We start from the raw sequence: 16,049 nt of genomic DNA, 5'->3' as shown, positions 1-16,049 counted from the left end.
ACTGTTCTCTTTAAAATAAAGTACCAGGACTGATGCTGACACCAGCATCTTAAATAAAAGGAGAACCTAACAATAGCTCTCATACTGAATTGGTGTGACACTATCCTGGTGGTAAAGATACTGCTTCACTGGACCATGCAGGTTGTAAAGGTCCCAGCTTCAATCCCTGGTCTGTGCTGTTAATTGATCTGAGCTTGGATAGTAATGGGAAAGCCATTGTCGCTCTCAGTGTCCCAATGTGAGGAGGAGTAACAAACAACCAGGTGATTGCTTCCGATTGCTGTCTTTTGAACCTTGCTGCAAGATATAGGCATCGGATGATGGGCGAGATGGACTCAGCGGTGAGGTGTATTTGTAACTTTCTTGACAACATTCACTATTGGACCTCATTATGAGTAAGGCATCAGAGATCATCTCTCTGTGGAATTGTACTCTGATAAGAGTCAGCACCTTTTGGAGAGAAAGGAAGAAAATTGAGGGAAAAAAATGATTGAAAGTTGGATTGAAAGTGCTTTGTGCTGTGTATGACCAGTACCAGTAAAACCACCTATAGTGATATTTGCTGAGATAAAAAGATTGATAACAATTGGCAGTGCAGATTGGTAGGCATTTTACTTCAAAAGACCCTACCTTTTTGTTTGTTCCTGTTATGTGAGCACATTTATTGTCCATTCTTAGTCACCCTGGTAGAGTGGTGGTCAGTCCCCATGGCCTGATGTAATCATTGTGGTGGGGTGCTGGATAGGAAATACTAGGGTTTTAATCCAGTGACTATGCAGGAATGGCCATGTATGTCTGGACGGTGTTTGGATTGGAGGTGTTATTGTTCCTATGTCATTTTCTTTATTGGTAGTAGTGACCGCTAAGTAAAGTTGGGGAGATGTTGAAATGAGTATATGGATAGTGTATACAGAAGAAATAGGATCAGGAATAGGTCATTTAGCCCTTCTGAGCCTTCTCCGCCACTTAGCAAGCTCCTGGCTGACCTTCTACCTTATTTCCACCTTCCCGCAATATCCTCATATCCCTTAATTAATCCTCTTAGAGTGCAAAAGTCTATTGACCTCAGTCTGGAATACACTCAATGACTGAGCATCCACAGCCCTCTGAGGTAGAGAATTCCAAAGCTTCACTATCCTTTGAGTGAAGCAGTTTCTCCTCATCGCCATCCTAAAGGGCCAACCCCTTATACTGAAACCGGGGCCCTGTGTTCTAGATTCCCCAGCCAGGGGAAAATACCTCAGCATCTATTCTGTAAGGCCCTTTAGCAATTTTATCTGTTTCAACAGCAATAGTGCACCATAGACAGAGAAGAGTTAATTTGACTGGGGCACTGATCAACTGGACCTGTGAAGCCCAGTTCAAAAATAACTAGATATATTGGATTCAGTTCCACAGCCTATCACAGTGGGATTTGAGCATTCAGTTCCTGAACCACAGCAGTGCCATTTGAGAAACTGTGAACATTCATGTCCCAGTAAGAAAGGTGTACTGCTGAGGTTGTAGTTAAAGTGGTTTATCCTGTACCTGTCCATGGTATACCTGACTTGGGAGTATCTGACACTGAAAGTGGAAAGGTTATGTAGTTATCCAGCATTGATATCTCACACTTTGAGTTGCATAAATGATTCATGACAGCAACAAACCTGAACTGTTTGATAAATGATTTTGCAATACAAACCATAATACTAAAATGAAGCCAATATATCATTTACAGAGCGGAAATGGACCAAACCACCAACATTATCTGCACCATTTTATGGAGAGCATGAGCAAAACTTGTCTGCTCTCGTGGAATTTTGTATTTGCTATTTATAACCTCCTTTATTTTGTGGTGGAGCTGTTCTCTGTTCTTTGCCCTTTTTTAATGAAAATATATATATTAAAATATATATATATAAATTAGAAAGATGCAAAATAGTTTTGTTGGAAAGAATACTGTCCAGCTGAAACATTAGTGGGCCAGATTTTAACTGTCTAAGTGAATGGGTTTTGAGTGAGGTAAAATCTTGCCCAGCACTGCCTATGGCAAGACTTGAAGATATTAGACAGGTATCGATGTGATAGAGCATAAACAAATTACATTCTGCATTGCTTTAAAATCTTTGGTTGCTGTGCTGATATTGATCTATCTTGCTATGAATAACTAAAGACAACACTGATCGCCATATCGGTTCACCTTATCTTACGTAATTCAAACAGTGAAATTGGTGGAAGCTTTTTGTATTAATAACAAAGATATTTTTAACATGCTGACTTGGTTTCATTGCTTACAGGGTGACGTAGGCCGACCTGGTGCTGTAGGGTTCCCAGGACCACCAGGCCGAAAGGTAGGCAACAGAGATTATTACTCATTACTAAAATGGAATACCTGCTAATTTGTTTATGTTATCAGGAGTAAGAGTGAATTTAAATGAATTTTAGGAATGACAAAAGCCCTGATTTGAAAATCATTGCAAAGAGGGTTAATTGGATCGAGTATTATGAGTTTTAAGATGCATTGGCTGTGTTAGTAATTGTATCCAAATCAAATGTCTAACAATGGACACTGGGCTCCATTATACAAGTCAGAAGTGTGATGGGATACCCTCCACCTGCCTGGATGAATGCAACACTCCAGATGCTCGGTACCATCCAGGACAAACAGTCCACTTGATCGACACCCCCATCTGCCACATTAAACATTCATTCCACCACTGGTGCACAATGTGTACCAGCACTGCAGCAACTTGCCAAGGCACCTTCGACAGCACCATACCAGGACCTCTATCATGTAGATGGCAGCAGGCATGGGAAGAGACGCCCTCATAGTCACACACCATCCTGACTTGGAACGATATCGCTGTTCATTCACTGTCGCTGGGGCAAAATCCTGGAACTCCTTCCCTAACAGCTCTGTGCGAGTACCTATACTACACAGACTACAGAAGTTCAAGAGGGGAGCTGACCACCAACTTTTCAAGGTCAGTTTGAATTGGCAGTAAATGCTGGCCTAGCCAGTGAAGGCCACATCCCATGAACGAATTTAAAAAAAACACAGATCATCTGTGTTCCACTCACTGACTTTTTTGTCTTATGCATTGTTGTAGTCATCACCTTGACCCCTCTTTGAGACATCTAGCTGTAGTTGACAGTAGGAATTTCTTGTACTTGGCTAAGTCAAGTGTATACATTTCTTACAGAAGAAATTTCCTGCCTTCAGACAGTTTAGCTCTTCCTTTTGGAACACTCATTAAAAGAGAAATGGTACAACTGTTGCATGATTAATGTACCTGTTTTCACAGCAAAAAATGGTACTATGCAGGTGGTGGTAACAGACAGCGGTGCTTCAATATTGAATACTTGGAACTTAATATGAAAGTAGTGTTGGCCAAAGCTCTTCAAGATTTCCAGGCTGCTGGACCTAATGGCATTCATCCAGGAGTGCTAAAGGATATCAGGGATGTATTCTTTGAACCACTGGCTTGTATATTTAACTGCTTGCTGAAAACTGAGATCAATCATGTGGACTTGGCTTGGGGAGGGGGCAAAGTGGAGTTGCTCCAAATTAAAATGACTTAAAGTCTGCAAATTTCCCTCAGGTTAGCAGGGCTCACTGCCAAGTTTTGGGTTTTGACAGGCATTGCTGCCCTGGAACACCCAGCCAGGGTATCCTCTGAAAAGTGAGCTGGGGGAGGTTGGGACACGCCACTATCCCCCCTGCCTGCCCGATGTAACGGATCTTGCTTCCTTGTCCTCCATTCTGCAACTGGAAAGGGCTAATTTTGGAGTATATACCCTCGTGTGTTTGATTTACATGATTGAAGCTACTCTCGGAGTGGATAACAGAGTTTTAGGTGCGAATGGAGCAGTGAGTTGTAATTTAATTTTACACAGGATATATTTTTTTGATTCATTCATGGGATGTGGGCGTTGCTGGCTAGGTCAGCATTTATTGCCTTTGCTCAGGGTCAACCACGTTGCTGTGTGTCTGGAGTCACCTGTAAGCTAGACCAGGACCTGTGGTAATGAATTCCTTAGCATCACTCTGGGAAAGAAGTTTCTTTTAAATCCCTGATGTCATTATTTTGTGTCAATCTTATATTGATGGCCTCTAGTTTTGCTCTTCTCTGCATGTGGAAACAGTGGGTAGAATTTAATGCCATCCCCTGTGCCGGGTTTGGTGGTGGGGGGCATTTAATCAGGCAGGAGGGTGGTGGGTGGAGACTGCACCACCTTCCCGCCTCCATCTTGACTAAGTCCATGGCCAGAAGGTGCGTGGACAGTTTTACCTCCCCATCGCCAATTAATGCCCGCTTAAGAGTCTCATCCTGCTGCCACTAGTATTTGCCCAGTGGTGGGTGGCGGGTGGTGGCCATGTGGGGAGCACAACAAGCAAATGGATGCGGGGCTGCTTGAAGGCTCCTGGGGGTTGGGGGGGGTGCTGTAGTTCCACATTCAAAGGCACTCAGTGCCTAATTGAGGGACCTAGTATTGGGGAGGGGGACGGCTGAGAGGCACCCCTTCATCATGACATTCAATGGCATTACCATCGCTGAATCCCCCATCCTGGGAGTTACCATTGACCAGAAACTGAACTGGACTAGCCATATAAGTACTGTGGCTACAAGAGCAGGTCCAAGACTAGGAATCCTGCGGCCAGTAACTCACCTCCTGACTCCCCAAAGCCTGTCCACCATCTACAAGTTACAAGTCAGGAGTGTGATGGAATACTCTCCACTTGCCTGGATGAGTGCAGCTCCAGCAACACTCGAGAAGCTTGACACCATCCAGGACAAAGTAGCCCGCTAGATTGGGACCACATCCACAAACATTCACTCCCTGCACCACCGATGCACAGTGGCAGCAGTGTGCACCATCTACAAGATGCACTGCAGGAACTCACCAAGGCTCCTTAGACAGCACCTTTCAAACCCACAACTGCTACCATCGAGAAGGACAAGGGCAGCAGATAGATGGGAACGCCACCACCTGGAAGTTCCCCTCCAAGCCACACACCATCCTGACTTGGAAATATATCGCCATTCCTTCACTGCCACTGGGTCAGAATCCTGGAACTCCTCTCTAACAGCACTGTGAGTGTACCTACACCACATGGACTGCAGCGGTTCAAGAAGCAGCTCACCACCACCTTCTCAAGGGCAATTAGAGATGGGAAACAAATGTTGGTTTAGCCAGCGAAGCCCTCATCCCTTGAATGAATAAAAAAAACCTTCCCTCACTCACCTCTGCCTGGAATCCAGTGACAATTCTAGGCCTTGGGTGAGTGCATTACGGGCAGCAGCCACCACCGGCCTCTGATTGGCTAGCAGCTTTCGGTGGGCGGGTCCTTGATCCTAGGGAAGGCCCCCCACTGTCCAGTTGGGGAGGCTGTGGCATAGTGGTGTTTTCATTGGACTAGTAATCCAGAGACCCACTGCAGCAGATGGTGGAATTTGAATTCAATAAAAATGGTGGAATTTGAATTCAATAAAAATCTGCAATTACTAGTCTGATAATGACCATGCCGATTGTCATAAAAACCCATCTGGTTCACTAATGTCCTTTAGGGAAGGAAATCTGCTGTCCCTACCTGGTCTGGCCTATGTGTGACTCCACACCATGCAATGTTGTTGACTCTTAAGTGCCCCCAGAACAGGGGCAGTTAGGGATGGGCAATAAATGTTGGCCCAACCAGCAATGCCCACATCCCATGAACGAATGGGAAAATTCAGCAGGCCTTCCCTGAAAGAGGTGATGTGAGGCACCTGCTGGCTCCATAACCAACGGACGAGACCCTCTGTTAAATCCAGCCCATTCTTTCTGATTTTTGATTGAATAGAATGTTGATAATTTTAAGACCTCTATTAGGTCACTGCTCAGCATTCTCTTTTCAAGAGTAAAACTGACCCATCCTGTTCATCCTCTCCTGGTAGCTGCACCCCTGTCTTTATTGTATAATTCTTGTAAATCTCTTTTGCACCCTCTGTATCCTTTTTAGAATGTGACAACTAGAATTTTACACAGTACTCCAGGTCTGGCCTAACTAAGGTTTAATGCAAGTGTAATATATTTCTTTACCTTTCACTCTAAATGGTGCCTGTGGTTCCTCCATGAGTTACTGAGAATGCTACTGTAATCCCTCTGCCTTGCTAGTGTTGAACAGTTGGATAACATGAACCCCTCGAGAAATTTCAGAGATCAACAACGAACTTCAATCCGGGAAGCATAGAACGGCAACCAAAGGTTTATAAAAATAAAAACAAAAAACTGCGGATGCTGGAAATCCAAAACAAAAACAGAATTACCTGGAAAAACTCAGCAGGTCTGGCAGCATCAGCGGAGAAGAAAAGAGTTGACGTTTCGAGTCCTCATGACCCTTCGACAGAAATGTTTGTCACCAGGCTGTGTTTCCATACATCAGATGCTTAACAGTTACACCTGGTGCATAGATTCAAGGGCTTCATGAGTGGCCCTTGCATAAAGCACAAGGAAAATCTCTAGACAAAGCCTAAAAGTGTGATCTACAGGCTCCCATTGATCAAGTGGACCTTCCTTTACTCCCAACATGAGTATTGACCTCTGCACACTGCGCAAACCAAACCAGATCTCAGTATCCATTGCTATTATCTAAAGGATCAATCTGAATGGGATTGAATCCCAGTCTAGTTGACTCTGCCCCAAATTCTTGGCCCTGGCTTGGGCTGAAACCTTCCCTTCTATTGTCCCGGATTTCAGAAATTCAAATGTTAATCACAGTCCATCCCTTTATTTTTTGACATATCCCTTTCATCTTTTGTGAACATGGGTTATACTTGCCACTCTCCAGTCTTTAGCTCCATTCCCGTTTCCGAATTGTGCTGGAAAATTTATGGTTAATGCATCCTTCAGCTTTCAGCGATACATATTTCTGTGTCTGGTGACATTTTACTTTTAGTCCTTTTAATAGTTTGCTTTTAAATATTTCCAGTTGCAACTCTTTGATGTCCTCCTTACACACTCCTACAAAACATTTCTCCCTTTCATCACAACCGCCAGATATCCCAAAGTGCTTAACAGCCAGTGAAGTATTTTTGAAGAGTGGCCACTGTTGTACTGTAGGAAACAGAGCAGCCACTTTGCACAGAGCATGTCCCACAAACAGCAATGTGATAATGACCAGATAATCTGTCTTTTTGTGATGTTGATTGAAGGATATTTTTCCAAGTGCCATGGGATCTTTTACATCTAGCTGACAAGGCAGGTGGGGCCTCATCCAAAATCTAACCCCATAGTGCAGCAGTCCCACGGTAATGCACTAGAGCGTCCCTTGATTTTCGCACTTAGGTCCTGGAGTGGGGACTTGAAGCTGGAGCCTTGTAGTTCAGAGGTAAGAGTGCCACCTACTGAGCCACAGCTGACACTAGACTCCAGCTCACAATGTTCTGCTTTTTCTTGAAGTGATCTCACCCGTTCTTTGATTTTGTTTTTCATTCTATTCATGGGACGTGGACATCGCTGGCTAGGCCAGCATTTTTCCCATCCCTAATTGCCCTTGAACAAGTGGTTGTGAGCGCGGCAATTCATGTGGCACAGCTACATCCACAATGCTGTTAGAGAGAGAGTTCCAAGATTTTGACCCAGTGACAGTGAAGGAATGGCGATGTATTTCCAAGCCAAAATACTGTGTGGCTTGGAGGGTAGCTTGCAGGTGGTAATGTTCCCATCCATCTGCAGCCCTTGGAAAGTGCTGTCGAAGGAGCCTTTGTGAGTTGCTGCAATGCATCTTGTAGATGGTACACGCTGCTGCCACTGTACGTCAGTGGTGGAGAGAATGGATGTTGAAAATGGTGGATATGGTGTCAATCAAGTGGGCTGCTTTGACCTGGATGGTGTTGAGCTTCTTGAGTGTTGTGGGAGCTGCACTAACCCAGGCAAGTAACGAGTATTTCATCACACTCCTGACTTGTGCCTTGTAGATGGTGGACAGGCTTTGGGGAGACAGGAGGTGAGTTACTTGTCACAGAATTCCCAGCCTTTGACCTGTCCTTGGAGCCACAGTATTTATGTGGCTGATCATTTCAGTTTCTGGTCCATGATAACCCTCCAGGGTGTTGCTAGTGGAGGATTCAGCGATGATAATGCCATTGAATGTCAAGGGGAGGTGGATTCTCTCTTGATGGAGACAGTCATTGCCTGACACATGTGCGGTGTGAATATTACTTGATTATCCTTTTACTCCTTATAAAAGGTGATATCCTGCGAGGGTCCCACAAAAGAAGGAAAAAATAACTTTCATTTAACATCTAATATGTGCAGCAAAGCAAATAAACCCACAGATATTTTATAGAGGTAATTTTGTACTGTTGTCTCCAGAGTTTATTTCTATATAAGATATGAAAGTAAAACCCCAGGTTTGCTGCCTATACTAATATGGAATGGCTGGTGAATTAATGAGTGTGTTGTCTCTGATTCTGATGTCACAATAGAGGAAGCAAGTGTATCTATTATACAGTGTAAGGTTGTTGCTTCCCCAGACATTGGTATTCTTGCAATTGCCCTGATAAATGCAAGGTGAAAAGCTTTAACACAATGGGCAGAATTTTGCCGTTGGCGAGCAGGGGGCATAACCCCCGACGTTATCCCACCCCATTTAAATTTTCAGGAAGGCGGGGGCACAGCAAAACCAGCTGCGGGCCCACCGACCTGTCAATGGCCAATTGAGGCCATTGACAGGATCAATTATACAACTAAAGGACCTGCCCGTCCAACCTTAAGCTTGGCGGGCAGGCCAGGAGCCCTGGTGGGCAATAGAAAACACATGAAACCACATCCACCGGCGGGATGAGGTTTCATGTAGTGTTTAAAAAAGTTCAATCAACTTATTATGTAAATTATGAACACGTCCCATCTCATGTGGCATTGTCACATGAGGGGGACATGTTAAGGAATTTTTTTTTCCAATTTTTTTTTATTTTTAAAAGCGTCAGCGATCTCCCTGAGGCAGCACTTAGCCTTTGTGCGCATGTGCAAAAGAGTGCTCCCTCACTTTTGGGGAATTCACCCCCCCCCCCCCCGACCGCCTGCACAGGAAGCACATAGTGCTACCCGCCGGATGTCACACCCACATAAAATGGCGGCTGAGTCCGCTTCTCTGGCGAGGATCGTCTCCCCGCCCGTCGGAGATTGGGTCAGGCCCGCCCGCCCAACAGGCAAAAAATTCTGCCCAATGTCTTTTTCAGCAATACTCAAGTTCTGTACTACCAAGTGACTATTTATTATTATCTAAGACCTTGGATTACCTGCTGGTTCATTTGGGGATCAGTGAACTTTTCATTGACTACATTTGCAGGCAAGCTGAGATTTTGAATGTTAAGTTATGAAAAGCATTCTAAGCCAGGCCTTTCTCTGGAACACTGCCTTTAACCTATGAATGTGAAATATGGTGGAATCTTCATTCAGTAATATAAAACGGTTTCTGATGATGGAGATGGAGAGTTGAAATAAATCCGAGTCAGTTTCTTTGCAATCGTCACATGTTCCTGTCAGCCCTTGAGCTAGCTCATTCCAGTCAGTCACATGACAGTTGCATGCTCGTACATTTTTCAGAGTAGCATCCGTCCGTATTATGGGGACAATTTATCGAGTGCCAGTCATTTTTATGGCAACTTAATATAATTTGAAAAACAGCGTGTTTCAGTGAACATGTGACTCTATGCCATTAATGTCAGTCATACTTTCCAAAATGGGTTTAACACAATTTTAGTTTCTGTCAGTGGGCTAAAAATTTGTCAATTGAACCAAAGAATAATTTTGAAACTTGCATTAATATAGCACCTTTTGCAGCCACCAAAGTTTTACAGCCAATGAAGTACTCTTGAAGTGTGTAGACACACTCATATGTTGAGCTTATATAAGATACTAGTTAGACCTCAGCTGGAGTATTACATACAGTTCTGGCTGCCACACTTTGGGAAGGATGTTGAAGGACGGGAGAGTGCAGAAGAGTTTATGAGAATGGTTCCAGGGATGAGGAGCTTCAGTTGTGAAGATAGATTGGAGAAGTTGGGACTCTTTTCCTTGGAGAAAAGAAGGCTGGGAGGTGATTTCCTAGTGGAGTTCATAATCATGAGGGGTCTGGACAGAGTAGATAGGGAGAAACTGTTCCCATTTGTGAAAGGATCGAGAACTAGAGGGCACAGTTTTAAAGTCATTGGCAAAAGAAGCAAAAGTGATATGAGAAAATAATTTTTCACACAGTGAGTGATTAGGGCCCAGAATGCACTGCCTGACAGTGTGGTGGAGGAAGGTTCAAATTGAGGCATTCAAGAGGGAAGTAGATGATGACAGTATTTGAAAAGAAACAGGGTTACAGGGAGAAAGCAGGAGAATGGCACCAGGCGAATTGCTGATTCAGAGAAGTAGTACAGACACAGTGGGCCGAATGGCCTCCTTCTGTGCTGTAATGATTCTATGATTCTGTCATAATGTAGGAAATGTGGCAGCCAATTTACACACAGCAGGTCCCCACAAACATCAACCATGACCATGCTTTCTGTGATGTTGACTGAGAGATCAATATTACCTGGAACACTGGGGACAACTCCCCTGCTCTCCTTTGGAATTGTGGCCCTGGGATCTTTTCGCGCCTACCTGAGGGGGCAGTTGGGGTTTCAGTTTAATATCCCACCCAAAAGATGGCATTTGCAGCAGTGCAGCACTCCCTCAGTACTGCACCGGAGTGTCAGTCTAGATCTGTGTGCTCAAGCCTGGGAGTAGGAATTGAACCTACAAACTTCCAACAGAGGCAAGAGCACTTCCAAGTGAGCTATAGCACAGAAGAGACCCTAACTTTAGAGGATAAGTCATATCACACCTACAACTTAGGGCTAAGGTCTTAATCATATTTTTTCTTTTTAATATTGTCTTCACAAAAGAGACCAGTTAGGCTCTATACTGAGTGACATGAATTTACAGGCATGCCACGTATTCCATTTGTAAACGTGTGTCAGTTGTAGAATCTGGAATTATGAGTCATCTGCATCTATCTTGCAAATGCAGTTTTGAAAAGTAGTTTATTTCTCCTACGAGCCAATTTAAAAACTCTTACCAATTCCAGTAAAAATATAAATAATCCACCTTGTGACATCTGGGTTACATAATTCACTTCAATCCACACTTGTGAGGGATTATGTGATCTGACGCTGGGTAATTTGTTTCCAATAACTGCTCAGTGGCAGTTCTTTTCTGCCACACACATGTGGGTGTGTATTAATTATGCAAAAATGTCTTTGCCCTTGTAAAATCATTTCTTTTCTGCAAAACTTTCCCTTCTGATCCAGGCCTGAAAAAAAATATGCAGACATCACAAATCAATGAGGATTATCTCTTCCCCGACCATAGCTGAATCAGTTGATTAATGGATTACACTGAAGATTCCTCAAGGGCCTGAGCCATTTGCTCATTGTACAAGCTTGATGCTGGAATAGGGAGCATCAGAACTATCCTGTGGAATAATCACTACGCCAATCAGATCATTGCACATTGTGTATCGTGCACACTCATGGCACCTAAGGCCACCACTTTGGACCTGAGAAGTGCCCAGTCTACCTCAAATTATGCTGGAAGGCTAAGGTATGGCAAACGTTTGAGCAACAGGTAAAGCTAGCCATTTCAGGATGCTACTGTGCAGTAACCACACAAGTGGAATTTTCCAAAAACAGGATGCTGCCATCAAGCCAGAGAGATGTTCTGCCTGCCGCACAAATGAGTAATATGGTCAATAAATTTCAGCGTCGTTGCAATGCCAGGTACATAGGCCGTACGTCCCAAAGATTGGTGCATCGTATCAAACACCACTTGCAAGTTCCCCTCCAAACCACTCACCACCCTGACTTGGAACCATACCACTGTTCCTTCACTGTTGCTGGGTCAAAACCCTGGAATTCCCCCCTTCCCTAACAGCTCTGTGGGTGCACCTACACCACATGGATGGTAGCAATTCAAGGACACTGCTGTCCACCTGCTTGTCAAGGGCAATTAGAGATGGGCAATAAAATGCTGGCCTAACCAGCAATCCCATGAATGAATTAAAAAAAATGCTTGGACATGTTCCTTTTACCTACAGAGGACAGGTCCTGAATATATGTAGCCTCTAGCAAGTGTGAGTGAGCTACATTGCGAGCCTAACTGATAACCTTAACTTGGTTGTTAGAGAAATTCTTTGTACACTCAGGGTTGTTCAACAAGTACTGTCCAATTTCAGAATCACACCTAACGTTATGTTCTGAGCATGGACTGGTGAAGTATTTTCAGTACTTAATTCAGTATAGTGAACAGCTGAAGACTGTGACGGAATACTCTCCGCTTGCCTGGATGAGTACAGCTCCAACAACACTTAAGAAGCTTGACACCATCCAAGACAAAGCAGCTGCTTGATTGGCACCCCATCCACAAACATTCACTCCCTCCACCACTGATGCACAGTGGCAGCAGTGTGTATCATCTATAAGATGCACTGCAGGAACTCACCAAGTCTCCTTAGACACCACCTTCCAAACCCATGACCGCTACCGCCTGGAAGTTCCCCTCCAAGCCAGCACCATTCTGATTTGGAAATATATCGCCATTCCTTCACTGTCACTGGGTCAAAACCCTGGAACTTCCTCCCTAACAGCACTGTGAGTGTACCTACACCATATGGACTACAGCCATTCAAGAAGACAGTTCACTACCACTTTCTCAAGGGCAATTAGGGATGGACAATAAATGCTGGGCTAGCAAGCGATGCCCACAGCCTATGAATGAATTTTTAAAAAAATGCATAATCATGTATTTCTCTGCATAAAATGTAAAGATACCTCTCTATTGGCGTTGACGTTGTTGTCAAGTGGCTCGAGGATATACCAGGCAGTATTACTGTATTACCATCTTTGACCACACTGACAGGCAATATTTAGTAAAGTATCAGTGTAGATGAACAAAAACTTGCATTTTTATAGCACCTTTTTCATAGTAAAATGCATAACGACAGGTTTTGGTGTCATACCAGGGAAACGTTGCATTGGACCTTTTATCCGGGTCGTTTCATTATATGTATTGGACCAGCTATGGATTTCTATTCCGGGTTCAGTTGGTCAATGTTGAGATTCAATACTGTAACCATGTTACTCCTTCCCATGCTGTAACCACCCTATGATTCTCTGAACATGCAAGTTTCAAATTAATTTGACCATTTTACAATGACCTGCAGGAGTCCTTAAAGCAATTAGCTGAAAAATTAGTTTCTTTTATACAACCCTTCAAAATGTGTGTGATGGTAGACCACATTTAATTGTTCATTCTGTGGGAAGTTTCTCAATTTGAATGCAAATATTACTGCACAAAATGCTTCATATTAAGTGCCACATCAAAGAGAACTAAGAGTTAGCCAGCCACCCGATATCAAAAATATACAAAACAAGATGGACTATACATAAGAGTAAAATCCCAGGAAACTGTGTAAATCTATAATGAACTAATGCTTATTAAAAAGGTAATAGCTTTGAAAAATTAATCAATGACATGTCAAACCAAATGAAAAACTAGCTGGCACAATTCGTTGCTGCAAACTAGGGCCGGGATTTTCTGCTTCCGATCAGGGCGGGTTTGGTGTTGGGCACGATCACAAAGAAGGCCTGAGGCACAATTTCCAATGACGTAAAAGCAGGAAGCAATTGTTCACTACACCCCCCCCCGGCCAATAGCGAGCTGCGTTTCCCACCGCCAAACGCCATGAATGTCATTATCGTATATTTGCATCTCGTTATGAGGCCTACCTGCTGAGTGATCCCCCCACGTTGAATTTCAATCCCACGGCGACGTGAAATCAGAACGATGTGTTTTACAACAACCTTTAAATGATGTGTAGCTGGCAACCTGCACTTCGCTGGGAGGGCCAAGGTTAGTTTGCACATCCTAGCACGGCGCTTGCCAGGATCAGCACAAGGCTTCGAAGTAAGCGCCAGCGCGGATTCATGGGGGTCTCTCAGGCAAGTCTGCACAGCGACCGGACCAGGCTTAAGGTGTGGCCGGCTTTCATTGTGTTCCATTCCGGTGGGGTCAAGACAGTACAAAGCGAAGGGCAGGGGCCTCGAGCAAGGTCTTCACCGGGACCGAAGAGCTGGGGAGGGTTGTACACAAACCCATGACTGGAGGTGGGGTTGGGAAGTAAATGGCCACCCAACTGGAAAATATGTTCAAAAATGAGGGCAGTGCCACAGCTGAGACAGTTCAGCACCAACGCAATTGACATGCACGGAGTCAGGCAAGTGAAGCAAAAAGCCCACCCAAGCAACACTGATTCCTCAAAGTGGCGATGATTGCTCCCCTAGTTTTAACCCCTCGTGTGCAGCCTTTAAAATCCACAGAGTCTTATGGAACAGCAGAACTATTTGGCACCTGGACAAGCTTAAGGACCCCTTTTGGAGGGGAACACACTGAGGGTACACTCCGGACCCCCTAACTTATTGTAAGGTAGACTCTGAACATTCACCCTCATGGTCATACCAAACCACAGAGCTTTGGATGATGCCAGCGTCTGAGATGAGAGCAGAACATCCAGTCGAGGAGCTGAAGCTGTTGGCAGTCAGTCATGTGAGTTGGGATGGAGTTGGCGGCAGGGGGGATTGTGGTCAACCTTCATGTGCACCCCCTACTGGCCTTCATTTCGGGGGCCAGGACTCCCCAGCATGTGTATATGGGCCTTGAGGCCACAACCGTAGGTGATACCTTGACCCAAAGTGGACCTTAGGAAACAGGTGCTGATTATTGTATCTCTCTCATTGATACTGCAGTGAAGAGACCATCCCGAAGTTGGAGCCTGGTGATATCGTTGCCTGCAATATTGCTTATAGGCAGGAAAGAAGGAGGAGAATGTGACAGACATGCCTGGCTTGCCAAAGGGAGGCACAGAACCCTCAATACCAAGGGGCAGCATGGCCTTCTCCAGACAGAGGATCACCCCCAGAGAGCCATCATGCATAGGTGCCTCGCTAGACCCAGAGCCTATAAACATCACATGCAGGTGAGCAAGAACCAGTGTCACCAATGCCTGTGCGTGTCAAGGGAACTGGTCACTCACATTTGCCACTTTCTGCAGAATTTGGCGCCACGGGGACATGGAGGGCATCCGTTGCCACACTCAACTTCTATGGCAGTGGCTCCTTCCAGGGCTCCACTGGGGATCTTTGTGAGATTTCACAAGCCCCCACCCACAAAAGCACCCAGGAGGTCCCGGACGCTATTTTCGCCAATGCATACAATTTTGTCAACGTCGACAGATCAGGGCAAGCCAGGAAGCAAGCGCACTGGCATTCTCTGAGATTTCAGGATTCCCACAGGTGTAGGATGTCATCAACTGCACACACATGGTTCTTAAATCTCCCTGGCAACAAGCAGGACTGCGGCGACCTCAGATTCCTGCTGGGACAAGGTATAATGAGGCTCATGCCGCAGCCCAGACTTCATAGGGATCCTTAAAATGTGATTCTGATGCCTGGACACATCTGGAGGAGCGGCTCAGTACAGTCCCCAGAGGGTTTCACTCATCATCATGCCTTGCTGCCTCCTACACAACCTGGCGATGCAAAGTGGAGAGGACCTGGCTGATGAGGAGATGGAAGAGCCTGCATGTCTCCTCCGATGAGGAGGAAGTTGAAGGAGATGGGGGTAATGAAGTCCTGGAAGCTGAGGAGGCAGGCGAAAGGGTCATTGCACTAGCCAGATGAGACAGGCGTGCTCGTGAGGCCCTCATTACCAGAAGATTCCAGGAGGAGGATAACAAAATGCAGTGAGGACACTCATGGACAGGTCTCCATCACAATGGGCCAACATCAAAATGATCATTGTACTCCTCTAATTTCAGCCATGAATTTCGAAGTGATAGTGCATCATCGCACAGCTTGCTCACATCGTCCTGAAAGGATGTGCTACCTGGAGGAGGTCTTTCCGGCCTCGGAGGAGGTCTTTCCGGCCTCAGACATCAGAAACTGCTGTATCCTCACATGTTCATCCAGCATCCCAGTCACAGCACCACCTTAAAAGACGCACTT

The 16,049-nt window shown here is 45.0% G+C and overlaps 1 protein-coding gene across 2 annotated transcripts in view; it reads left to right on the top strand.

Annotated features, from left to right (window-relative positions):
• col27a1b (collagen, type XXVII, alpha 1b) overlaps positions 1 to 16,049 on the top strand; it is a 598,999-nt gene that overhangs the window by 129,698 nt on the left and 453,252 nt on the right. For both annotated transcript variants that reach the window (XM_041193458.1, XM_041193459.1), the window contains exon 7: positions 2,277 to 2,330. In XM_041193458.1, the coding sequence (XP_041049392.1) occupies positions 2,277 to 2,330 (54 nt within the window). The remainder of the gene's footprint in view (positions 1 to 2,276; positions 2,331 to 16,049) is intronic.

Source organism: Carcharodon carcharias, chromosome 8, assembly GCF_017639515.1.
Source record: "Carcharodon carcharias isolate sCarCar2 chromosome 8, sCarCar2.pri, whole genome shotgun sequence".
In the NCBI taxonomy this organism is placed as follows: domain Eukaryota; kingdom Metazoa; phylum Chordata; class Chondrichthyes; order Lamniformes; family Lamnidae; genus Carcharodon; species Carcharodon carcharias.
Note: the sequence above shows the minus strand (reverse complement) of the source record. Positions and strands in the feature narration are given on the sequence as shown.